Raw genomic sequence first — 27579 nt, 5'->3', positions numbered from 1 at the left:
TGTACTTTAAAATGTTAATATTTGCAATGTACCAAAAATTACATTCTATAACAAGATGAAAATTTTTCAGTATTTAAGAAAGTTTAAAAAAAAATCTTTGATGTGCTATGCAAGCAACAAAATGTGAAGATCCCTTTCCTAGAGAAACACATACACCAGGCTACCTGTACAAGAATATTCAGAGCATATGTCTGTCAACAGAACAGGTAAATAAATTATGCCTACTCCGGATGCCTACTATGGATGACTATACTATAATGAAAACTGCTAAACAATGAAAATGAACTACACCTTCACACAAAAACATAAATGAAACTCTTAAAGTTAATGTTGAGCCAAAGCAGGAAGACCAAAAATTCTTATAAGATTATACTTATGTTCATAACCAAACCAAACTAAACTATATGGCTTAGGAATGTGTGATAACTTATATTTCTAAGAATTCCCTCCTCCTTTCCTGTAAGAGTATTACTAAGTGCCATGTGACTTGTGCTCTTTCCCTATGGAATCTAGCTCCCCAACCCTTCAACTTCTTGGCTTTGCCATGTAACTTGCTTGAGTCAATTAAAGGAGTAGACATGATGCTTGTCACCTTCAATCAGAGGCTCCAAGAGTTCCCAACAGTTCTAACTGCCCTTTGGCATCGCAAAAGGAACTGTTCTCTCAACCTGGAATCTGGAATGAAGAGATGTGAGGAGTATATCCTAAGCCCCTGTTGATGCAAGAAATACACATTTGTTTTTGTAAGCCACTGAGATGTTTCTATTGTCCATGATGGCAGTAAAGCTGATAGGATGCAACACAGGTAGTAAAATTTTCAAAAAAGGCAAGAAAATGGCTAACACAAAAGTGAAGACAGTGGAAAGGTAACAGGTTGTGATCCGGAAGAGGTATAGGGAGGAAGCATGCAGTAATGGTATTGTTCCAACTGCTCATCTGAGTAGTAGTTACAGAGGCACATGCTTTATATTATTCAGTAAACTATATACAAATATCTCATAAACTTTTCCACATTTCCTTTTGTCTATTACAAATGTAAAAAATGGCAAAAGACATTAATCCATAAGGACTTATGATTGTCCTTAGCCTAATACTTTTCAAATATAAACTACTCCATATGCCTCCCTTTACCATTAATGTTAAACATTTATCACTGAGATACAACTAGGAGATAACATTTTACAGTAAAAATCCAGTTCGTTTATCCTCTGAAAATTTGTCATGGAATGTCCTGAAATGCCTCTCTTACATGAGACAAAATACCTGTGTAAGCCAATATAACTAAAATTTATTAATCACACTCATTTTTTGCATTTTATTAATTCAATTTACTCAGCAAATATGTAGTGTCTTATAGTAAAGTGAACAAGATAAACATAGCCTTCTCGCTCATGAAACTGACAAACATGAAACATATATATATAGTGTGTATACATATATACACATATATACATATATACCTATATACACATATATACACACACACATATATATATATTCCCAAGGGGCAGCAAGAGCTATAAATGCTGCTGCAAAGTAAGGAAATAATGTTCCAGGAACTAATATAAAAAATTAAGTACTGGATGATTAGGATAGAGATTAGATCAGGTAACTCATGCCTGGTAAGTGCTTTAAAATCTAACCTTTAAAATCTAATATGCTCACCTTCCGAAAATCCTTAATGCACTACAGACAAGACACAAAAAATAAAATGTTGACTATAATCAACTGGTATTCCCTGCTGGGGTATAACGGGCGGGTCAGCTTAAGCTGGTGAGCATAAGCAGAAAGTGAGTGACTAGCTATGCGAGAAAGATTTATGCTTCCCATCCAACACACAGTTGTTTCTGAGAAGTGATTACCCAACCAAAGACTGTACTTCCCAGATGCCCCTTGCTTATCTACACAGGGGCATGCAATTTGTTTTCACCCTTGGAATGCGAGTTGGTGGTGTGATACTCTGGGCAAAGCTAATTAAGCAGGTGGGCCTTCTCCACTCTTTTCCTCAACCCCAGACTGCCAACTTCAAGTGAAGTCTTGTCAATCCTGGGATGGCAGTCACAAGCTGGAAGACACCTGGGTCCTTCAGTCACACCATGTGGAAAGCTGCCTCAACACCCACATTGGTTCCTTGTAAAAAAAGAAATTAACTTTCGTTTTCTGAGACGGAATCTCACTCTGTAGCCCAGGCTGGAGTGCAGTGGCGCTATCTAGTGCAGTGGCGCTATCTTGCAACCTCGCCTCCTGGGTTCCGATTCAAGCAATTGTCCTGCCTCACCTTCCCCAGTAGCTGGGATTACACGCACGCGCCACCATTCCCAGCTAATTTTTGTATTTTTAGTAGAGACGGGATTTCACCATGTTGGCCAGGCTACTTTTGAACTCCTAACCTCGTGATCTGCCCCCCTCAGACTCCCAAAGTGCTAGGATTACAGGCGTGAGCCGTGCCCAGCCAAACTTTTTCTTATGCTACCAAAATTTTGATGTTACCTATCATAGCACTTGGTGTTAACTAACAGAGTGCTTAAATCAGGCTTTCAAATGTTGAGATGAGAGCAAGAGTCAGGTAGCAATCAATCTCTCTCTTAAACTCAATTAAGTGTGATTCCCAGTTAGACTTTTAGTCATCCTTGGTTGTCGGTGCACGTGCAGAGAACTAACAGCACTTACAGATTCTTAAAGCAGCAGCAGAGGCTGCAGTAGTTGGACAAGCCATGGACTTCTCAAATAAATTTGAGCGAGACCCACACAACCTTGAGCAGACTTCTAAGATGAATTTGTTTCAGATTCCTCAGCGCATGTCAAAACCCACTTCCTCCCCACTCACATCTGTTAGATTCCTTCCCACCCTTTGTACTCCCTCACCAGGGAGCTTGCAGCCATTCCAAGCCACTCACAAGCAAGCACAGAGCTTAGGAGCACAAACATGGTAGCTTTCAGAAGAAATGCACAGAGGCTTTTTCTACAGTATAGTACTAATCAGTCCATGTACTTCTCAACTTTTAGGTGCCTATTTCCAACTATACTCCACAGATACACAAGTGGAATGTGTATAAATTATGCACATGGAAAGGGAATACTTCAAAGCTCCTTCAGGCTTGAGGTTTATTTGGATATAAAAGTATACTTATTAACGTTGTAAGTTTTCTTTTGGCCATGGCAACTCATTAATCAGGCAACAATCTACAGAACTCAGAATTCTTGCTTAACACTTCACTGGGAGAGCGGGAAAAGAACAAGGGAGTATGAGGAAAAACATTTAAAAAGTGAAAGTTCTGGTATACACTTGCCCAGGTTGGGAGAAAACAAAGTAAAATATAGTTGACCTCTTTTATCATTCCTGGTAACATACACTTAGGTTAAAAACCCTTACCCTCTAAATGCAATGATTTTCTGTTGTTTTGAGGGAGTATTTCTGTTTTGATTGCCTGAATTCACTGGTAAATAAATGTTCCCTTAGTGAGCCAAACCAGCCAATGTGCCCAAGAAGCTGGTGGAGGATCAGCCAACACCCTGGCCTTTCAAAGAGTCAGCTATTTGTTTTAACCCATTTCTTCCTGAGCTGTACTTTAAACATGCATCCTGAGAATTTTTTTTTTTTTTTTTTTGCAGGGGGGGGGGGGGGGGGGGGGGGGGGGGGGGCGGTCAGGTCTACAGTAGGGTTTTCTAGTGTTATTTTAAAGTAAAGCAATTTATGTATCAATCTTATCACTAGCCACTATCACTTGGTTCCCTCAGCAAAAGTCAGAAAGAACACAGGTCACAGCAACTAGATCAAGAGCAGCATTTACCTTTACTGAATTGTCCAACTGAACTCGGTAAGATCTAATCTCATTAGGAACTCAAGAAAGAAAAAAAGAAAAACAGCACTTACAAAGGAGGACAGTATTAATGACAAAGAATCCCCATGGTTTGGTCACATTAGAAACACAACGCCTTCATTCTTCATCAGTATTTATTGGGTGCCTATTATGTGCAAGGCACTATGCTAGGCCCTGGGGAAGATACAAAGATAAATCTGACAGACTGCCCTCAAAGAGCTTACAGTCTAGTATAGGAGCATACAGTCTCTGGAGAAGATATTTTAAGTGTAGCTAACCTCCCCCATCCCACCCCCACCAAAAAAAGAAAAAACCTACTAGACTTGGTTTCTTCCATTTACTTTTAGTTTAGCAGCTTCACATAAAAAGCATAAATCTGAAAGTCTTTTAAAATGCATACTTCTACTCGTAAACAAAATTCATTTTCATTAGAAAAAATGCTGAATATTTATTGCAATTAAGAAAAATCTTCGGCTGGGCACAGTGGCTCACACCTGTTATCCCAGCACTTTGGGAGGCCGACACAGGTGGATCACTTGAGGTCAGGAGTTCGAGACCAGCCTGGCCAACACAGCGAAATCCCATCTCTACTGAAAATACAAAACTTAGCCAGGCGTGGTGGCGGGCGCCTGTAATCCCAGCTACTCCGGAGGCTGAGGCAGGAGAATCGCTTGAACCTGGGGGGTGGAGGTTGCAGTGAGCCAAGATTGCGCCATTTCACTCTAGCCTGGGCGTAAGAGCAAACCTCCGTCTCGGAAAAAAAAAAAAAGAAAAGAAAAATCCTCAAACATATATTCAGTATTTTCATGAATTTTTTTATAAATGACTACATTGTGAAGTAAACAATTTCTCAAATTGCATCAAAAACATGCAATAACTTTTTGAAACATCTCTTTAAACTACTGAAAGTCACACATGTAAGGTACACAGGCTTCTCTCTGCTAAAAGCAAGGAAAGCTTTGAAATGAATATATGTTTGTTTGCAACCAATGTTCACAGCTTATGGTTCTTCCCCCATGAACCCACTTCATGTCAATACAAAGTATTATAAAATAATACCTCCATTGACACATACCCCAAAGATCCAAAGCTTTAGATCTCTAAGCTTCAGATAGAAAAAAAAATAGTGAAAAATGTTCATTATCAATAGCTGGGCTTTAAGCTTATCATCTCAGAGAAAAAGCCCAGCTTTTCATCTCTAAGATGGAATCTTCCAAAAAGCCCATCTATCATCTCTGAGATGATAATCTTAAAGCCCAGCTATGAATTGGCTGACGAGACCCACCAAAGAACTATAAAATAATTCCAGGAAAGGAAACTCAAAACTCACTTTCCTATTACACCCTTAGGAATTTCTGAAGTTTTTGTTATTTTCCTTTCAGAATAAAGAAACCAAATGTAATCCATTAGGGGAATAAAAAAACACTGATATAGATGGTTGCCTAGTTAAACTGTTAGAGAAAGGGATATGTGAGCACATTTTTAAATTAATTCATTTCTAACCATAATTACTTTTAAATAAGTGTCTTGAAATCATTCTCTTTTCTCAGAATCATTTCTGGGCTCAGAAATTTCTAATCATGCTCAGTTTTGTATAAGCCTAAAGCTTTGTGTCTTTGTAGAACATTATAAGACTTCTCTAAAACACTGAGACTAAAGCAAATAAAACGGTTATCAAACTGAACACAAGTCAATTTTTTAAATGTAGAAACTGCACCCAAAAATGAGTTCCTGAGACTGAGGGTCCTTATTCCCACGTTGGAGCATTCTTGTTCTGAGCAATTTCCCTTAGTCAAGCCAACAGAAAACTTTCTCCATGCTGTGCTAGTTGGGCATTTCTACTTCTCTTCCTCACCAAACTCCAAAAAAAGTGGGCTTGTGAAATTGTAATTCAAGTAAATTTCAACACTAATCTCTACCAGACTAACAGATCCACTCATCACAGAAGTATAACGAACTGTTAAACTGGTACCAGGTCTGGTTAAGACTGCAGGCTTATTGCGAATACCTTCTTTGAAGAGGACACACCTGATTTTTAAGCTTTGACACCTGCACATTTTAAGTTTCCATGTCTAGTTTTGTACAAAATAAATGAGGTTACATTTTCTGAGTGTAAAATCTAACAGAAATAAAGTAGATCAATATGAGTTATGTGTTAGACTTTCACTCATTTTCCTGTCTTCATATTACTAACGTGCTTTTTTTGTTCAATCTCTTTGCTGAAGAGATAAATTTTATAGATTTGTGTGGAGTAAAAGGATTGCCATTAAAGTTAACTAGTCCAACTCTGTCACTTTACAGATAAAGAAACCAAGACCCTGAAAAGTTTCTTGAAAAAGCTGGGAGCCAAGCAGTTTAGCATTCATGGTATCTTTGACCTTTCTGCTGATTTGAAAAACGCATACCCACAGGCTTTTGCATGAACTATACAACTCCATACAACAGATGTTAAAATTAATGTAATTAAATAGTGACATATTTCAAATAAGGTAAATATAACAAATGTTTATAATTTAAACTATTCTTAGAAAATATTAGCCCAATTCTTAGAAAATACTAGCCCTTTTTGGTTACTGCTAATAGTGTAACTACAGTGTTTGGTCTTGCTTTTCTAAGGGTAACTGATTTGCAGTTGCTACTTTGGGGATGTTTGTTTATCCACTGCAGAAAAAAAAAAAATCATGTTAAATACGATCATGTATTATGTACTGAATTTCTAAGTTATTTTTACATACATGTAGATTTCTTTATGCTTTTAATATAAGTGAAATGAATTTATTCAGAGAATAAAACATTACCTTGACATACGTTGTTGGCAGCTTGAAAATTAGTCACTTCCATATAAAACGGGAAACCTTTTCTAGAATAGAAAGGGTGTCCAGAGTGACAAAAATATCAGGAAGGTTTTAAGTGAAATTTGATTAGTCTGCAATCTGAGGTATAAGAGAAAGGATGAGCTCAGAAAATTAGAAGATCTGAGTTCAAGTTTTAACTCTACTCCTTGCTCCCTAGGTAACCATGGAGCAATTCAATAAACTTCTGGGTTTCAGTTTCTTATCTGCAAAGAGCTAACACACTACTTACCTCATTAGATTATTCAGGATGACATAAAGTCTATGAGTGGTTTGTAAATGGGAAAGCATACCACAGTTATTATCCCAATAATTATTAAAATGTAGACCTACAAAAAGTAGTAAATAATTCACTTAGTGACAGTAGGCATGCGCCCTACAAGAAACGTAACTCAGAGGGTAAACCATGCAAACATTTTAACTTTCAATGGCAAAGCTAAAAAAAAGTAAAAAGCTATAAAGGAACGTTTTTAGAGAAAGTACTGAAGACACACATTTGGTTTACCTAAAAGATTTTAAAATGAATTAGAATAATTTACAGCATATGAAGAGGTATTTAGTCTTTAAGTGGAGAAAGTTGCTAGTCACATGTAAGAAAAACAAGTATTATGGGCCTTCCTAAGACAAATGGAATAAAATTCCATCACTTTTTTATAAACCAGACTTCTAACAAATAACCGTATTAATTTTCCAGTAATCGAACATATCCTAAAAGAGATAAAAGAGAATGTCTACTTTTAAATCACATCCAACATGAACTTGCGTGAATGCAAAAGGCATAAAATACAGAGTTGTTACGACTCTACAGGCACCTGAAAGTTTTAACAACCTTTCATGCTCACTTTATATTCCATAGAGAATAATAGAAATACAGGGAATACTTCAAATATGTATTTTTTACAAATCCATTTTATGTAGTTCTTATTCTTGTAAGATAACACTCCACTGTGGCAGCCTTGTTTTTTTGTTTTGTTTGTAACATTAAGTAGCCCATTAACCTTTCCCTTCAGACAGGCCTTTTGATGTTAGTTCTTATATCAAATAAAAAAACAAACAAAAAAAACCAAACCAACAATATATGAAGATGTAAGGGAAGAGATTAATGAGATACAATTCATTAAGTATAAAAATATGTCGTTTCAAATTCAGAATAATTTAATAACTCTTCGTTATTTCATATGTATCTGGAAATGGGACAGACACGTGTCCTGATCCTGTCACAAGAGGTAGAATTCCAGCATTTGGTACGACGTTCCAAGACAGGGTCAAAGTGACATTCCTGTTTCCCCTATAAAAAGATACAATAAACACAAATCATCAGAAACACTAGTAGATCAAAAAAAATTTTTAAGTCAAACACTGAGATGTTAAATACTTTACTTATAACCATCTATTCCTAACAGAAATCCTAATATGCTAATCTGCAAAAAGAACTATTTTCTCATGTCACTTAAAATCCAAGGACAATGCTAGAAGACACCGGGACTACATTTACTGATGTCCCAGGATGACCCATAGAAACTCACAGCTGCAGTTAATAGAACTCTCAACCAAAAAGTTTAAATGATTCAAACAGGAAATGTAAAAAGAGACAAGCTAAGAATCAGAGCAATGAGTTGAAACCTAACTCTTGTCAATTACCTAGATGGACAAACCTTAACAAAATTCTCATGTTCTGAAATTTTCATTGCAAATACAGAGGTTTGGCTTGGTCAAAATAGCTTTCTTCTAAAATTATTTCCAATGTTTGCCACTAGAGTCTAAGAGGTAAAAATAACCTGAGAGATCAGTCACTCTGAGTCAACTGAGCTTTAGAGAAGTCACATCTGGAGACCAATAGCACTTCCCTTAACTATTATCAACTCCTAGACCCAACACGCTGCTTCTAAGGTTTCCCGACTCACGCTCAGAAAGGAGCCCTTTAATTTGACAACCACAGCCCTACCACATCTGAACAAGCCCATATTCCTGGTACACTTAAGATAGAAGCTTTATTAGTTTGACTATGACATTTCACAAACTGCAGAATTGCTTATCTTAGATCCCACTTTGCATTTCCACCCAATTTTTCAGTTCAGATATGCATAAATACTTCTCTTCCAATTTTTCTCCTTTTACTCTCAAGTATTTTTCTTTAAAATAAAAATATATCTTTCTCTCTTTTTCATCTCTTATTAAATGTTAAAAAATGACCAAGAATTGCTCACTTGAGACCATTTCCATCGTCAAAGAAAAAATATTTTGTTTTCATATCTTTCAGCAGCAGCTTCGGATTATCACCTCTCAGAACAATCTTGTCCCACAGGACAACTTGGTTCAGAGCCTATATTGAAATGAAAATTAATTAGATAACTCATCAGAAATACCATCTTATCACTTCAAATTAAAAGTATTAGTAAGCAAATAGTTTGACATGTTAATGAATTCAACTTTGAGGAGTTTGCTGGAATCTTAATGCATACAAATAGCAGCAAAGAGACAGATACAAAAAGGAGCAAATTTTTCTTGGAGAGAAGAATGATAATTCCCTGAAGGAATTCATTCCTTTTGCTAACTCAACTGTATTACTTCGGGTCTTCACAACTTAATGCAAGGTTTTTGATCTATAAGATCTCCAAAAAGTGAGGCCTTTGGAGGAACAGATGAATTAAATCCCTAGAAGGGAAGTCTTCTGTTAAATCACTTTTCCCTTAAAATTTCTAAGACCCTCCAGCTCAGCATGGATCCTAAACGGTACCAGGAAAACAGAGCCAATCCCTGTTCCATCACACTGCTAATACAGTTTACTACTGATTAATTATGTCACGAAAATTTATAAGAAATCTTCTCCAAGATTTCTTTACAAAATCTTGAAGAAATCACTAAAAATATGAAGCCTTTTAAAGATCTTTTTTCCCTTTAATTAAAAAAAAATACATGCATTGTTGTCTCATCAAGGCAAAATTCTAGAGGTCAGACAATTCTTTTAAGCCACTCTTTCAACATATTACAAACAAGTTCCGTTTAGAAAATTAAAAGTGTGAGATGGAAATAAAAAAAATTTATGGCCACTACTAAATCCCAAGGAATTTGTTCTTATTAAGTTAGCATCTATTAGCTTGTAAGGGCAATTACTCAGTATATGATGACTACATTAACTAAAAAGAAATGTGGAGCAGTTTTTTTTTTTTTTTTGAGACAGAGTCTTGCTCTGTCACCAAGGCTGGAGTGCAATGGCACAATCTCAGCTCACTGCAACCTCCACCTCCCAAGTTCATGAGATTCTCCTGCCTCAGCCTCCTGAGTAGCTGGGATTACAGGCACGCACTACCACGCCCGGCTAATTTTTTGTATTTTTAGTAGAGATGGGGTTTCACCATGTTGGCCAGGCTGGTCTCAAACTCCTGACCTCAGATGGTCCCCCTGCTTCAGCCTCCCAAAGTGCTGGGATTACAGGTGTGAGCCACTGCGCCTGGCCTGAACTAGTTTTTTAAATCACAAATTATAATTCATAGTAAGTTTTATAATTAAAAGCTATTAAACTATTATATCAAAACCTATTAAAACTATTAGTTTATGACTGAAAGTTATTAGCAAGGTGGCGGGTGCCTGTAATCCCAGCTACTTGGGGGGCTGAGGCAGGGGAATCACTTGAACCCAGGAGGCGGAGGTTGCAGTGAGCCAAGATCATACTACTGTACTCCAGCCTGGGCAACAAGAGTGAAACTCCGTGTCAAAAACAAAACAAAACAAAAACAGTTCAAGTACTCAGATACTTAGATTAATGAATCCCATACAACCCCAAAACAAAGGCAAACTGTTCTCAATAGGTAGGGATATTAATTAATTGTAGCTATATGGCTTAATAAGACTACCAAAACAGTTCACACCATGTTTTTTTTTTTAAAGAAAGGTATCAGGTACTAAGATGGATTTTAAAATAATCTCAGAAGGTTAAAAAATTATTAACAATCTTTACAGCTTTTGATTATATATCTTCATAATGAGAATTATAATCACAGATCTCAAATTCTGTTGATTCAAGTAAGTCACCATGCAGCTCTCTAACTGTAGCTGTGGAGAAAGAATATTTTAACTTAAAGAGTAAACAACAGCCGGGCGCAGTAGCTCATGCCCGTAATCCCCGCACTTTGGAAGGACAAGGCATGCGGATGACCTGAGGTTAGGAGTTCAAGACCAGCCTGGCCAACATGGCGAAACCCTGTCTGTACTAAAAATACAAAAATTAGCTGGGCATGGTGGCAGGCGCCTGTAATCGCAGCTACTTGGTAGGCTGAGGCAGGAGAACTGCTTGAATCCAGGAGGCGGAAGCTGCAGTGAGCTGAGATCAATGGTGCCACTGCACTCCAGCCTGGGCTACAAGAGCGGGACTTCGTCTCAAAAAAAAAAAAAAAAGAGTAAACAGCTGAGTGGCAATACTACTGGCTACCCGCTCCGTTTCCTAGTTGATAGTTCAGCAATATCTTTCTGATCTTACTATAGAAAGTGGTCTCCAATAGTTTTTGGATCACAAATCCTCGAAATAAGTGTTATTATAAATTATGTAGGTACTACATATGTACTATTATTAATACCATTGACAGTGTCTCAGCCAACTTATCAGATCTATTTAGGTTGTCTTTGTGTTTTTTTATCCTTCAGTGTGACAGAGCAGCTCAGAAGAAGAATACAAGTATGAGCTTCACCATCTTCCTACTGTTTACATATGTATGGATTATTAGCATCATCTTCAATCTGTGATTTCTTTGCAGAAATCTTTTTAAGCCACTTTTCCATTTTGAAAGAATTAGCTAAAATTAGATAATAGAATCCACTTATGTATTGCATATACTGCAATATTTTGCAACATGCTGAAAACAAATGAATAAATGCTAGGTAACATGGTGAACTTCTTGACCTACAGAATTCCTCCTTTCCTCCGGAATACCTGCATATTGTAGAAGGCACGTGCCCATTTATCTGACTTAAGGGCTGAATACGAATATTAACATCAGTTCATATAGCAAGTATTAGTAAAGCTTAACTGTTTTTACTTCAAATTAATATATTAATAGAAGCTTCTGTTTTCCTTACATACATGTATTTCTTTGCATGGACCCCATTCTGGAGACCCCAATGCTAGAGAGCTATATAGAACAAACAGAAAAACAAAAACAAAAACAAAAACAAAAAGAGGCTCCCAAAAGACCTAACTTTTTTTAACAGAGTTACCACCACAGGCTTGTGATTTTTTGCTAGGTAACTCAGGTCAGGAATTTTAAATACATAAAATGTGTATTCTTTCATAAAGAATAAGGCTTTAAATAGCTATTAAAATACTTCTAATTAGATATACTTACATTATTTTTTGTCGAATATTCTGCTGATAAATAAAGAAACAACTGCTTAACATTCCAATCAAATATATTCTCTAGATGTAAGTAAATTAAGGAAAATATAAATTTATGAGCAGTATATCACTTTTAAATAGATCTTAATTATTCTTAGGTTATTTATCCATAACAGTAATACTGAAGTAGAAAAGAGAGCAGTGGCCGAGAAACATAATGTGCCACTAATTTAATAAAAATATGCAGAAGACAAATACATTGTGAAATCCACCTTGTTCCAAAACAAAAAAACCTGAGTATGAGATTACTGGCATCCTCCCGTACTCCTCCAACGATTACCAGCTGAGATACTTTGACTAGTAAGAAAAGAACAAATCCAAAATTTGTTTTCTGTAACATCAACTAAGTTTAAAAAAATTAAAAAAAAAAAAAGAGCACTTGATATTTCAAGCAAATACAATTCCACTGGTGCTCTAAAGTATAAACAATCACCACTATTTAAATTTAACAATATGCAAACATAAACAAGGCTCAATAATTAACCAAGTATAATAAATTGTACATGTCACTTTTGGTCACATGCAAGTAGACATTAAAATGTCTCTCAAAGATGCAAATGACACCAATGTGGCTCAATTTAGTTTCCCAAAGAGGACAAGAACATCACCAGAATTAACAAGACTGGTGCCAATACCAAGAAATAAGCGGAGTTAATATTTGGATTTTTAAGTATTATGTTAATTGTTAAGTTAACTCATTTTACTATATGAGTTTCCACACTGTTAGTAACACATTGGTTGCATTCCATTATTAATTATGTGTAACCACTAAGAATCACTCCTTTAGAACTAAGTCTAGGACTGCTGTTTACAAGAACAAGTACAATTTGAAGTAGTAGTAGCAGCAGCATTAAGAAAATCTGAAGAAACTACAAATAATGAGATTGGTAATATATAAATACCATAGATATGAGGAAATTTCACTATACTTCTCTGGATACACAAAATTACTACTCTCACAGTAGACCTAAATTCCCTTGAGCAGATTTTTAAAAATCATACGGACTTAAAAATACACATGAAATTTAGCATAAGACTCTTCCAATGGTACACTCTATTTCCTAAAAAGGTACCTACAGAACTAATTATTAGCCTATTTCTAAATCTGACAATTGTTAAAAGTTAAGCTGAAAGTAAATTTCATGGTCATAGAAAGGCAAATTAGATAAATTCCCCAAGTATATGACCAGCTTTAACTGTTCAGACAGGTACTTTCACACAAGTTCAGACTGTTCAATCTCCACAACCATTTAAATCATGGGGTATTAAAAAGGCAGGTGAGATCAGGCTAGAAATGGCGAGAACATTGCCAAGACATTAACCTAAGACCCTAAAAAAGACTAGCCTGGCCAAAATGATCAGAGTTGTCAAAAGACAGAAATTCAACATCAAGAGAAAACATTTAAATATCACCACCAAAGAAACTCTTACAATTGTTAATATTTTCTTTTATAAAATTCCTTATAAAAAGAGTTATGATGGCAAAAAGCAACCAGTTTACCAATAATTTTGATATCACCCTTTCAAATCATAACAGACGTAATTCACTTTTTAAACATATGTCTCTGCTATAATAAAATATGGATACATTATTTGAAATTGTACATGAAATATCTATAGGCAGGCTGAGCACTGGTAATATTTTTCCTTCTTATCCAAATGATCTAATTTCATTTTTTCTTTCTAAAAAACAGATTCAAACTTTCTTACGTAGCTTTCAATCAATTTAATGTTTCGGTTAAGAATTTAAAGTATGTTCACACAATAAGAATTTAAAGTACGTTCACACAACTACTCGTGAAATCTACGAAGTTTTCTCAAAGTGTGATGGGGAGGTATTAACATTATTTTACTGATGAAAAAGGCACAGGAATTCCAAGGTTTGGCTGATTCAATGAGATAGTCATCCAAATCATTAAACAACACATATCTCATTATAAAACTATAGAAAAAGTAATGAAATATTTTCTTAAAGGATATCAGCAGTTATATCAAATGTGATAAATCCCAGATCACTTCTTTCTCTAGGTCCAGTGAAATCTTCTACATTTTTTCTAGAAGTAAAGATAAAAGTTTTACCATCCAACAGAACATACAAAATTCACGTAACTTCTTAAAGAGAAAGAATACAGGTGTTGTGCACAGGTGAAACAGCAATCACACAAAGAAACAAGTAAACACCAGAGAAATCTGTAAGCGTGAAAACAGGAGAAACATTCTAATCCAATATGAAAGTAAGTCTTCAGCTAATTGCACGTAACTTAAGAGAATCCCTAACAAAACTCAGAGGGAAAACTGAGTTTTTAAAAACTGCTAAAAAGAATAGTAAATACTTGATGTAAAGCAATTGTGCATAATGGGTAGAAGAAACTACACATGACTACAAGGTGATATGGAATACTAACAGACGGCATATTAAGGGATGATACAGTAATCACCCCCTTATCCGAGATTTCACTTTTCGGTTTCAATTATCCGCGGTCAACCCAGTGTGAAAATAGGTGAGTATAGTAAAGTAAGTTATTTTGAGAGAAAGGGAAAGAGATCATATTCACATAACTTTTATTAAGTATATTGTTACAGTTGTTAACTATTATGTTATTGTGAATCTCTTATTGTGCTTAATTTGTAAGTTTTATCATAGGAAAAAACCAAGTATACTAGGATTTGGTGCTATCCACTGGGGGTCTTGGAACGTATACCTACCCCATTAAGGGGATACTACTGTAACCAGCTGCTATTTACTGTTTACTACGGGTCAGACCCACTGATAATATTTTTCACATTTGAAATAATTCTCACAACCTACCAATTAGGTATTACTTCCATCTTAAAAAGAAATTAAGTCCCAGAATAGTAAGAAACTTGCTCAAGACAAGCTAACATCTGTTCAGTGTTTAATATGCACCAAGCTCTTCTAACCTCACAGGGCTGACGGTGGCAGTGCTGATTTCCACCCCAGGTCTATTCGAACAATATCTAACAAACATCAGTACAGTAATTAAAAAAAAAAAAAAAAAGGTGGGGTAGAAGGCTGGCTATTTGATGACTGGCTTCTTGGCGATTCTGACAAAGAAATAAACTAAGGTTAAAGAACTTGTTGGAAGATGGAATAGAGAAGGGTATGAGAATAAGAGGGGAAAAAATACGAGGATTAAAGACAAAAGTGCCAGAGAATAAAATCAAGGACAAAATAGGCAATAGCGAAATGGCCCTGTCATTTCGATTTGCATTTTTCGGCGTTTTCGCAGATTTCTTCAAGTGGTTGGCCAAAAAATTAAAAAAAGAAAAAGAAAACAACAACAAAAAAAGAAACCCAACGAAACAAAAATCCCGCTGTATCAGATGGCTAAGATGCTTAATTCCCTCAGTGCCCAATATCTCTGGCTAACTTCAAAGCAGCTGCAAGTGTTTACTGCCTTCTGAAGATGCAAAGGCAACAACTGTAAAGAGAATGTCAAACAGGGCAAACTCGGGTGATGAATGACACAAAGACAACCCCGTCCTGTGGCCTCCAGAGCCGCCGGGAAACCCCACGGAAGCCGGATCCAGAGCGTGGCGGCAGCGCCTGGCGGGCCTCGCGTGCGGACCACGAGCGGCCCCGGACGCGCGGGAGGCGCCAGCCCGGGCGGGCGGCGGCGCCGGCTCTGCTGTTGTGTTGCTCCCTCATTGGCCAGGCGTGGGTGGAGGGAAGTGAGGAACAGGAAGCAAACGGAGGCACCGACCTGAGGAACGCTCAAAATTAAAATTTAAGAGCAAGCCCGGGAATTTACTGTGGAGGGGTGCAAGTTCCGAAGGGACGCCGGAAAAGCCCGCGACGTCCACCCCTGACGACCGCCCTCGGGGGCGAACGGCCGCTCAGGAGGGTGACCCGGACGCCCTGCCTGCGGCCCCGGCACCGCAGCCCCGGCGCGGCGGCCCGGCTTCGGCTTCCGCCCCGGCCCGGTCCCGGCGTTCTGCACCGCCGGCCCGGCCTCGGCCGCACTCACAGCATGATCCGCGAGACGTGCAGCCGCACCGGGACGCTCCTGTCTTTGAAGGCGGTGGTGATGAAGCAGCCGAAGGTGAGCGCCGCCATCACGCTCAGCGAGAAGGCGAACAGCGAGTTCGCCCGCGACAACACCGTGTTCATCGCGACCGTCTCCCACGAGTCCCGGCTCCACACGCACACTCACGCTCCCGTTCCGGCGGCGGACCGGCTCCCTGCGATCCGCGCCGTCTGCGGTGCGCGCGATCCGGGAGCGCGCGCCGCCGCGGCCCCGCCTCCTTTCCGGTCCTCCGACGCGAGCGCGCGCGCACCCGCTTCCCGAGACACACCCACAGCGCGCACGGGACCGCGCGGAAAGGGAGCCACCCAGCCGCGAGCCCGCCCCTCCGTCACGGCCTAACGCCGCCACCAATCAGCGACGAGCGAGGGAGGGGCGGGGTTTGTCGCGGAAGACCCATCCCCTCCTAAACAGCTTCTCCTACTCTTCGGTTCAGAGAGTCGGGAACGGGTCGTTCGCTGTTGTTTTTCGGTTCTTTGATCAGAGGTCTGGGACGGCGACTTCTTGATTACTATGTACTATTTATTTTCAGTTGAAAGCGGCAGCAAGTTAAGGTGGTTTAGAATCTGTCCTGATGGGTGGCGTTTGGAAGCAGCACTTTACAAAACGCCTCTGCCTCTGTCTTCTTTGTCAAACCTGGTCAAAGTTAGGACTTGAGCTTTTTTTGGAGGATCTGGGGAGGAATGGGGAGTGGGGAATTGGCCGCCCAAGTCCTTACAGCTGTCACGTGCAACAGTATTTCCATCTCCAACGTCAGTCGAATTCCTATTAATGCTTTGCTTTCTATGGATAGCTAAAGATGTTGTAGAAGATAAGGGTTGAGACTACCAATCCGAAGTATTTTAATTTTAACATGGTGATTTCTGATAAATAAAAGGATAACCTTTCTGGGTTCTTGGGAGCAAAGGAGATAATGGCTGCGGAATTGCTCTACAGCATAATGTATTCGAATTTCGTTAGGTCATTAATAAATAATGCAATTATTTTATCACATTTTCAATATCCTGAAGTGCATTAGGGTTCAAACCGAGCCAGTCCTGACTCTGATTATACTATCTGCCAAAACCTTCGTTCCTTTCACAGCTAAGGATTTTTGTAAAAATGGATTCAGAGGGTCTGCTGAAATAAATTTTTTTAAAAATTTCAGTCCATAAACCAAAACAAAAACATCTGTCCTAGAATGTCATCAGGAACAAACCAGAAAATTGTGAAGATTTGATCTTGATACTGGCTTATGTTGTCTCTTGGTAAGCTTTCGCTTCTTTGCATTATTCATTACCATTCAATTAATTTTTGTATAACCATACAGGTAGGATTATTACTAAGTGCCTACCGTGTACCAAGAATAGTTCTAAGTCTTGAGAATACAGCACTAATAAGGCAAACTCCCTGCTCAAATGGAATAGAGCCAACTAATGAAAAATCGATAAAATAGAGACTAAAGAGAGATCCTTAGTTGCGTTTAAAATCTTAGTTTTTAACTTCCAGGCTGGCACAGTCTATTTAAAAAAAAAAAAAAAAGATTTGTATTGAATGCCATCTCTACTGCAAGTGATACAGAGATTGTACTGATCACTTTCTACACTCAAAGTATATAATCAGGTAGAGTTAATACAATAAAAACAGAAATCTGAAATGTAAAACAAAAAAATACCGTGGGCAGTTACATAGCAAAGGAGGAAGGAATCACAGCTGTGGTAATGTGGGACAACGCAGTGTGCAAGTTATTTAACACAAAGCCTCAACAATACACGTTATTATTGTAGCATGTTTTAGGGAAATAATTCTTGTTGTCGAACTGCAAGTACGGGTATATCTAAGAAATACTCAGAAGGCTGGTCCTGATAAACAATGCATGTATAAAAGAATAGGCAGAAATAAGCCTGGAAAGGTAAATTATGGTAGAAAACCAGGTCAAGAAGTTGACTTTATATCAGAGAAATTACATATAAAACAAGCATCGCTACACAGACAACCATTTACCAGCTATATGTGGAGAGTGAGTGATTGGACCCCAAAAGGAAGACTGATAGGAGAGGCATTTCAGAAACAAACCCCGTGTAACTTAGCAACTGCCTAAATTAAGAGTGGGGGTCTGCAAAGCACAGAGTGAATGCAGATTGTGAACACACAAATGAAATTAGTATTATTATTATGACACCATAGTTTTTAACTTGACTTACTAGTAGTGCTAAAAACACATAAAAGTCCACAAAAAGAGCAGGATAAGGATGGGATAGGGAATTTTCTTATTCTGTTGTCTTTTTCCAAGTGTTTCTTTAGATTTTCTAGACATTTAATCATATCACCTACATTAGATATCATTTTGCCTTTTCTTTTCCAATTATTATATTTCCAATTGTTTATTCATTTCAATTGCTAATATTTCCAACATGATATTCAGTCAGATGGGGACAACTTATGTCTTTTTGTTCCTGATTTAAGCAGAAAATTGTCTTTCATTTCTCCATCAAGTAAGATGTTGGCTTTGAGATGGAAATTTGTGTGTGTGTGTGTGTGTATGTGTGTATACATGTATCGTTATATAATATATATTGCATATTGATAGGAAATATCTATTAATTCCTATTATATTGGGAAATTTTAGAAAATATAAACAAGTGCTAAATTGTTTTCAGATGCATTTTCCCTATCTTTGAAGATGGTAATATAATTTTTCTCCTCTACTTATTTAATGGCTTATATGAATAGATTTTATAATATTGACCCACTAAGCATTCCTGGAATAAACCCTACTTGGTCATGATGAATCCGTTTTTAATATGCTCTTGGGCTTTCTTTGTTAATTTTGTTTTTTTTTTTTTTAGTTTTTGTCATCAAAATTCATAATGAAACTGATGTGTTTTTCTTTTTTGATTGTAATATACTCAAATTAGAAAATATATATTTCTAATATAACAAAGAAAAAAAGTTTTCCTTAGTTTTCTATGCACTGGGATATTTTAAGTAGCATTTGGATCTGGTCTTTAAAAATTTGTAGAAATTCCGAAGGGAGCCTATTCTTCTATTTTTATTGTTAATTCTATGTATACTTGTGCTTTCTACCTTTTTCATGTATTGTTTTAATTAGTATTTTTCTTTGTTGGTTTTTAACTTCTGCATTTACTAATTAACCCTACTGTTCTGTTTTCTAACTCATTAATTTTTGTTTTTAACATTATCAGCTTTTTTCATTCCACTTTTTTTGTTTATTAGCTTTGGAAATTGGATATTTAGTTGTTATATTTTTCATGTTTATTGTTATGGTAACTGCTTTAGCTGTATCCTAAAATTTCTGACTATGAATTTCCAAGAGAAAGTGCCCTTTTTACTTTTGATTGCTTTAAATTAATGTCTGATTTTAAATTATGTAGTCAGAGAATGCTGTTTGTATATTTCTATTCTTTGGATTATTGAGATCTTCTTTGTGGCCTAAAATGTCACTTTTGTAAAAATTCAACATGCAACTTGAAAGAAGGTATTTCCTCTTAATAGTATATAGAATTTGATAGATATCTATGAGATCTGCCTTATTGATTAGGTTATTTATGTCTTTCACATCTGTAGTAATATTAGTTATCTTCATTTTCTTGGATTCTGAGAGATCTGTTAAAAATCTCCAATATTAATGTGTTTTGTCTGTTTATTCTCACATCTCCTATAGTTTCTCCTTTACAAAAATTGTTGATATATTATTTGGTAAGCAAGTATTAATAATAGGTACATTTTCATTATGAATGGTAGTCTTCAACATTATAACGTGTTGTTTTATTTTTAATGCTTTTTGATGCAAATACTACTAGTCAAACACTGAGGGTGTACTGAAGGAAACTGAGGCTGTTGTTTATCTTAAATAGTATTACAGACCTTAAATTAATACATAGCATTTTTAAACTAAATGTCTTGTACTCTTTAATGATTTCAACTCAGAACCTAATGGCAGTAGTGGGGGGAGCAATTGGCATGCTTTGTCAGCACTTGAGTAAATAGTGACCAGTGGGGGAAGACATGCCTAACCGTATTTCCGAAGGATAGAAAGAAACCTAGAATAAATATAAAGTTTTGATCTTCATATTTGCAAATAATTATTCTTCTGTTGTAGCAGAATGAGCCGCTGACAAAAACTCCTCAGACACCCAGTTAAAGAAGGAAGGAGTTTATTTGGCCGGGAGCGTCGGCAAGACTCCTGTCTCAAGAGCCGAGCTCTCCAAGTGAGCAATTCCTGTCCCTTTTAAGGGCTCACAACTCTAAGGGGGTCCACGTGAGAGGGTAGTGATCGATTGAGCAAGCAGGGGGTATGTGACAGGGGCTGCGTGCACCGGTGGTCAGTGAGAACAGACCGGAAGTTTTACAATGCAGTCAGGGGTCGATCTTTAACTACCAGGCTTAGGTCAGGCAGCCCAGGCCTGGTTTCAGTCTGGTTCCTTGGTTTTGGGTCTGGTCCCTAGGCGCCAGGCTACCTGCCTTTAGTTTCACTTCTCTTTCCTTTTCTCAGTATAAAATAATATGATAGGGTCTGTCTCTCTTCTCTCACTGTAACATCAAGCTAGGAAGAGGTAAGAACAACAAATCACTTTATGAGGAAATCTTTAAATAAAGCTGTGTGCACATGGACAGATAATGCTGTTTAAAAAGGAGATAAACGTAAAAGATATAATAAAAGCCTTCTTTTTTTTTTTGAGACAGAATTTCACTCTTGTTGCCCGGGCTGGAGTGCAATGGCACGATCTCGGCTTCCTGCAACCTCCGCCTCCCAGGTTCAAGTGATTCTCCTGCCTCAGCCTCCCAAGTAGCTGGGATTACAGGCTCCTGCCACCACGCCCAGCTATTTTTTTGTATTTTTTGTGGAGATAGAGTTTCAGCTTGTTGGCCAGGCTGGTCTTGAACTCCTGACCTCAGGTGATCCGCCTGCCAAGGCCTCCCAAAGTGCTGGGATTACAGGCATAAGCCACCGCACCCAGCCAAGAAAAGCGTTCTAATTACATATGGTGTTACTGGGAATATCCAAAGAGTCCACGAAGCACCAAGCTCCCCAGGGAAGTCCCTGCAATGGAGCAGGTTATAGATCTAGCACATCAAGGACTCGTGATTTTCAGAAAGCGACTGGGAATTATATTGTCCAGCATGGAGAGTGGGGATCTAGTCGTGTTCATTTTTCTATCCCTTTCAGTGCCCAGGACACTGAGCCGTGCACACAGTAGATGGGCAAAACAATTCTTATTGAATTGAGATACCTTGAAATCATAGATCGTGATATTTTTGAAAGAATTCTCATGGAAAGCATACATGTCACACACAGGCAACAAACAGTTAAAGTGTAAATGGGTAAAATGGTAAAGTGTAAAGCTAAATTGAATATGTAGGCCAAGGACAAATTGTAAAAGGCCTGAGTGCCAGGCTAATAAGTTTGATCATAATTCAAGAGACACTAACGAACTTTTGAGGATTTTAGATCAGTTGAGTGTCATAACCATGTAGGCTCTCAGTAAATAAGTAATTTCTTTGAGAGGGATGAGACTGCCGGTTTGTAGACCAGGCCAGAAGTTATTGCAGTAGGTTTTTGTTATGGTTGTTGTTTTGAAGATACTTGCTTGGTTAATCGAAGGATTTATAATCACTCGAGACTGGTAAGTAGACTATTCCAATGTGATAATTCCAGGAGTGCTAACTTTTTTTTTTCATCTTTAAAGAGAGTCACAAAATTCCAGTTTGTGACTCTCTTTAAAGATGAAAAAAAAAAAAAGTTCCTAAGGAAAACGAGTTTTTCCCTAGCATGTACCCAAATTCCAGACTCCCAGAAGGAAAGCTGGGACGTTGTGTGAAGGTGTTTGGCATAAACCACATTGTGGACAGTTAGTCACAGTAAACCAGTCTTATCACTTAGGAAAGTGTGGGTAACTGTTTACCAGTCACGTTCCCAGACACCAGCCAAGGGCCAACCTTGCTTACAGGTCTTTCTAAGGATCGATATCTCAGGCCTGTTGCAGTAGTTTAAAATCGTTGCTTTCAGGTCATTTAATTTCTGTTGAAAGCTTTTTAAAGAATGATTCCTATGGCATATAAGAAAATTTAAGAATATATTTTAATTTTTATTACAGTATATTTCCTTCATTTATTTTCCTTTTTTTAATATTAAGTTTGCCTACTCAGCTCAGATTCATTCAAACAGAACTATTTTATTCACTCAGTAGACCATGGAGAACTTATAAAAAGCGCATTGTCCGCCACAGACCTCTAAGTATAGTATTTCTCCAAGCAGCTTCTCTTCCTTAGTTTTGTTCTCCCATCACTGTCACTCTTTTGCATCTTGGCTTTTCACTCTAGTTCTTCATTCCCATCTCAGGCCCTCCTTTCTCAGACTTGCTATTTGAACCTAGCTGTTGAACCATGTTTCTAGCCCACCTGTAGGCACTTGACCCTGAGCTTGCTTGAGCAGTTAGCTCATGTAGTCATAGCTGCCTGGCCCACGTGCACGTGTCAGAATCATTTATTGAGCTTCCTTAAGAGCAGAACCAGATAGGATACCAGAGATCATTGGTTTCTGAGAATCTATACCTCACCCTCCCAAGGAAAATGGACAAGAAGCCCTTCCATATTCTCTAGACAATGAAGGACATCCAAAAGTTACTGGGATTCTTTGAATAGTTTTAGCAGTTGATATTCAGCTTCTCTGCTTATATTATCTGGACAACTATACTTTTTAGGAAAGTGAGAGAGTTTGCTTGGCTCCTTGTGAAGCCTGTATGTAGCATTCTTGCAGTTAACAAAGCTAGTAAATTTTTCTGTCTTCTTGGCCTTTTCTGATTCACCCACAAACCCACTGCTGAAATTATATCTGTAATATGCTATTGTGAACATCTGGTCACCAGAGAACCCAGGTTCTAGTTTGTATCACTGCATTTTCATTCTAAAGAAACTAGTCCCAGCTGAGGTTAATGGACCTGTGAAATCACTACCAATATAAACACTGGCTTTAGGAAAATACTTGCTACTTGAAGTGCGGCAAATCCCCATTTATGATACATTGAGACAACTAGAGCTCTAGAATAAGTAAGATCCAGAAATTAAGGTCCTATGTGGTGAGTTAATTATTTTACTTGAGTTTTTTTTGATGATAGGAAAGTTTCTGGATTCCCATGTGCAAACAAAAGCAGCTATATCTGAAAAGGAAACAAAGAGGGAAAATTATGGTGGGAACTATGTAGGAAAGAGTTGACGTAACACACCTGAGACTTCTATTCTTAAAAAAGACCTGCTTGCAAGGTTGGCCCTTGGCTGGTGTTGGAGAACTTGGCTGATAGTTTCCTACACTGATATAAAAATTTCCCTAAATGATAAGAATGGCCTAAACTGTTTGTAGAAACAATGTGGTTTGTGTTAAACACCTACCTTCCTTCTGGGAGTCTGGAATTTTGGTGTGTGTTAGGCAGAGGGTGCTTATGTTGCTGCCCCTCAATGAAAACCTTGAACACTGGTTAATGAGCTCTCCTGGTTGATAACTTCACACAAATCTGTTACTGGAGGAACTGAGCACATCCTGTGTGACTCCATTAGGACTCTTGGAAGTGTGTGCCTGGTTTCTTCCAAACTGCTCCTCATGCTCCTTTTCCCTTTGCTGATTTTGTTGTATATCCTTTAACTGTAATACGCCTAACTGTGAATATGATTATATATATTTAATCCTGTGAGCCCTTCTGGTGGGTTGGTCTTGAGAACCCTAAACACAAGGGCTATCTCCCATTTCATACATTTGCATATTCAGAACGTCTTAAGGATTTCTGCAGAGTCTAGGGAAACTTAGCCCCATTCTTTTCTGTAACGGTTTTATTATTTTTTTAAAATTTATTATTATTATTATTATTTTTATCCTAAGTCCTGTTAGGCATCTCAGTCTTTTGTTTTGGATGCTATACTGCTCACATATTTTGACCTGCTGTACCTCAGTTTTATTCTGCCTGACACTCAGAATCCTTGTCTTTGCCCTCTAGTTCCCAGTTACCATCTCAGGCTCTACCTGTCATGTTAACTCACATGGACCCACTTCCCTAGGTTCTTGACCTTGAGTTATTTAATAGCTGCTCAGTCTTGATTTTCAGCGTTCTCTTTACACACATATGCCCAGAATTGTGTGGGAAAATGCTTTCACCTCTTGTTCTTAACCATTGAGGCACTCAGTGTCTTCATCAGCATTTCTGACCTCCATGTAAAGGGAATTAATCAGGCAAAATCCATTATTGAAGGTCTGTTCTTTCTGTGGACCTGTTGCTACTTTCATGCTCCTTATTTATGGATATAAAGCTGAAAAGAATTTAAAATCAGTATATGAAAGAGAAGGTTAGATGAGCCGTGCACATGTTTTTATTACTGAGAATACCTATAGAGTTAAAAATTCATATGCAACTCTATTATTCCATTTGGTAACTTAAAAAAAAAAATAAGGAAATGTCCGAATTTTTCATGGTTTCCTTTGAAAAGTCTATTCTGGAAAAAAAATGTTTTAAAAGAATTCATTTGTTTTAGCTTCTGGGTGCTGGAGAATATGGTTTTTTCTTTTTTCTTTTTTCTTTTTTTTTCCCCGTATTACACTCCGGGAACCCTTTTATTGGAAGAAAGTAAAAAGTACCATTCAAGTGATATAGATATACTACTAAAACTGAAATATTTGAAGCAAAAATTCCGCTTCGGTGAGTGGGTAGGGAAGAAAAGAACTCATTGCCTGGCATGCAATCTGGTCCTAGATGCCAAGAAAATGATCTTGTGCACACTGATTTTATCATTTAGACAGGCAAGATTCAGCACCCAAGAGTGGTGCAGGGCGGTTGTAATTTTGGCAGTAATCAGCATCTGAGGTAAGTTATGCGTGAAACCTGCAGATATCTTTCTGCATTTATGTCATTCATTTGTGTGAGACATGCTTCACCGTAAGTTGCCATATTTAGAAGATGGTCAGTTTTGCGACAGTTTTCCTGGAGGTGATTCCAAATGATTCTTGACATGATTATCCTCAGAACAAAAACAGTAAATCAACCATTTCTTCCTTATTTTCTCAAACAGGGATAAAGAAGAAATAACCTTTAGTTGACCCACCGGTTACATTTCTCCATTTTCAGTGTTCATTGAGCTATTGGATATCAGTGTGAATACAGAGCAGTACATACATGACACTTGCACTTCTCTGTTTAACACCTTAGAGTTTACTTGCAGTCCTTCTACCAAGCCTAGAATCAATATTTTTAAGGCAAGAATCATTTTTTTTGTATGTTACATAATATAAAAGTTATTTAAAGGTCTAGGGAGAGAGTTGTTAGAATAAAACACATAGATGATGGAGATCTGGAAATACATCTCGACCGTTTCCATTCAGTCTTACAGAAATCATTATTAGTAAATCTTTTCTGCAAGGTTGCATTTTCTAGGCACATAACCTTGATGTATTATATGCTCTGATTGGGCTGAATTTTCTGATCACAAGAGAAGAACCCAGTGTTGAGAAACTTAACAATAGAGACAATATCCAGGCATTAGGCAAGTGAAGCCTAATGTGTGTCCATGCAGGGTATAGGTATTAGTACGTATTCGGGGCAAGACTCCCAGGACAGTAAGTTGAATAACCTGGCTGAATTTAGAAGTAGAGACCATGGCAGACTCTCAATTCAATATAAGGTGATGATAACAGCAATGAGAAAGAAAAGTTGCACTTTATGAACACACGTGGCTACTCACTAAGGAGACTAGAGGAGCAAAACTGTCATAGCTGGGCTCCCGGATTGCAGTGAAGGATCGTTAATTAATTATGCTGAACTCTAGAGCATGAGGGCATTCATGCTGTTGATATCTGCCTTGTTATAGTCAGGATAGACTAAACAGCTAGAAAATTGAAGCTTTAGTTAGAGGGAGACGTCAGGAAGTCATGGATCATAACCATCAGAAGCTGGGAAACAGAGGACCAGGGGGAGACGATATCGGAGTGGGAGGGCAGAGATTAAATGCCTATTTTTATTTCCATTTTAAGACAAAGTATCCATGATTAGGTGAGGTGAGTGAATTAAATCTCAAAAATTTTAAAAATAGGGATATTTATACATCTAAAAAATACTCATACTAATAAAAAGATGAGTTGCTTTTAACCCTCCCAATTATTCTGTGAACTTTATCAAATTTTAAAAATGTATTTTTGATCTGTGTGTGTGTAAATGTTTAGTTACGCTATAATTCAGTGAGTAACATCTAAATGCAAATGATAATTTAAAATGTTTTAAATTCAGATAATTTCCTATTATTGAACCATTCCAACGATTCATTCTGTATAACATAGAGCAGCTTGTAGTATAACCCTTGGCCCACTGATTAAATACATTCTTTTTCTGCTTGCATTATATAAACTATCTGTCATAATACCTGGAATAGTGTAGGAACTCAATAAATGATACCTAATTAGTATCGCCATTGCTAAAAGTAAAAAAAAAGTCTAAACAAAGTTTTTGAAAGTAAAGACTTATATATTTTACCAGTGATCAATGCCATGGTTATACTTTTTTCCCCAAGCACCTTATGTAGTAATTAATCACATTGAGATACAATGGAGAACTGAGATAAATAATACAGTCATGCATTGGTTAACAACAAAGATATGTTATGACAACTGCATCATCAGGCAATTCCATCATTGTGTAAACATGATAGAGGGTTCTTGCAGAAACCTAGATGCATAGCCTAATATATCTAGCCTATGTGGTATGGCCTATTGCTCCTAGGTTGCAAACCTGTACAGCATGTGACTGTATTCAATATTGTAGGCAACACTAACACAATGGTAAGTATCTGTGTATCTACATATCTAAACATAGAAAAGGTACAGTAAGAATACAGTATTATATATGTAATCTTATATATTACATGTATGCAGTCTGTCCTTGACTGAAACATTTGTGGCATATGACTGTAATTAAAACTTAATGTCCCAGAAAAGACATCAGAAGTACACCTCAACATGGAATGTAATGACTTTAGAGATTACCTGTAGATATAAACATATTATTTAAATTATTTCCTATTACCTGAAGTTTAAAAAAATGACAGGTTTTGGGGCTTTGGGAAGAGGGTATAAAAAGGAAAACTTATCAAGAAACATGCCCTCAGGAAGAAAACTGTGTGCTTAAAAGCTAGACGTGAATGGGATTGCCATCTGCAGATGAGAAGGCAAGACCTCCAGTGTTTGGGAAGACATCACTTCAGTATTGTAATGTGACAGAAGAGACTGAGAACGACCCTAGTCACATTTATGTAGTCACCACTCCTGTGGTATCTGTGGGAAAGCAACAGCACAACCACCTGTGCTGCAGCTGTGACTGTCACCTAGGCACTCAGCTCTGCAGTCCTTCCTTTACCAAGCTATAGCTCTAAGTAGTCCAGTATTCAACTTTGAGGTCAAATTTGAGGTCACACCAAAACTATAAAAAAGATCTTGATGT

The 27579-nt window shown here is 37.5% G+C and overlaps 1 protein-coding gene across 1 annotated transcript; it reads right to left on the bottom strand.

The window, feature by feature from the left end:
- Window positions 1–3937: 3937 nt before the first annotated feature.
- On the bottom strand, window positions 3938–16333 carry SPCS3 (signal peptidase complex subunit 3). Its single transcript, XM_025385751.1, has 5 exons — window positions 16052–16333; window positions 14043–14116; window positions 12013–12089; window positions 8881–8996; window positions 3938–7961 (listed from the first exon to the last, which is right to left on the bottom strand). The coding sequence occupies exons 1-5, from the start codon at window positions 16192–16194 to the stop codon at window positions 7829–7831; spliced, it is 543 nt and encodes a 180-aa protein (XP_025241536.1). The 5' UTR covers window positions 16195–16333; the 3' UTR covers window positions 3938–7828.
- Between the last annotated feature and the right edge of the window lie 11246 nt (window positions 16334–27579).

Source organism: Theropithecus gelada, chromosome 5 (assembly GCF_003255815.1).
Source record: "Theropithecus gelada isolate Dixy chromosome 5, Tgel_1.0, whole genome shotgun sequence".
Taxonomy (NCBI): domain Eukaryota; kingdom Metazoa; phylum Chordata; class Mammalia; order Primates; family Cercopithecidae; genus Theropithecus; species Theropithecus gelada.
This window is presented reverse-complemented; position numbering and strand designations above follow the sequence as displayed.

Bases quoted from the DNA above. Each gene is read 5' to 3' on its own strand.
- SPCS3 (XM_025385751.1), bottom strand. From the start codon at position 16,194: ATGAACACGGTGTTGTCGCGGGCGAACTCGCTGTTCGCCTTCTCGCTG. The intron at 14,117-16,051 runs GTGAGTGCGGCC...CTTTACTTCTAG, and splicing joins CACGTCTCGCGGATCATGCT to AAAAAATGTAGAAGATTTCA. The intron at 12,090-14,042 runs ATATCCTTTAAG...TAATTTACTTAC, and splicing joins CACATTTGATATAACTGCTG to ATCTAGAGAATATATTTGAT.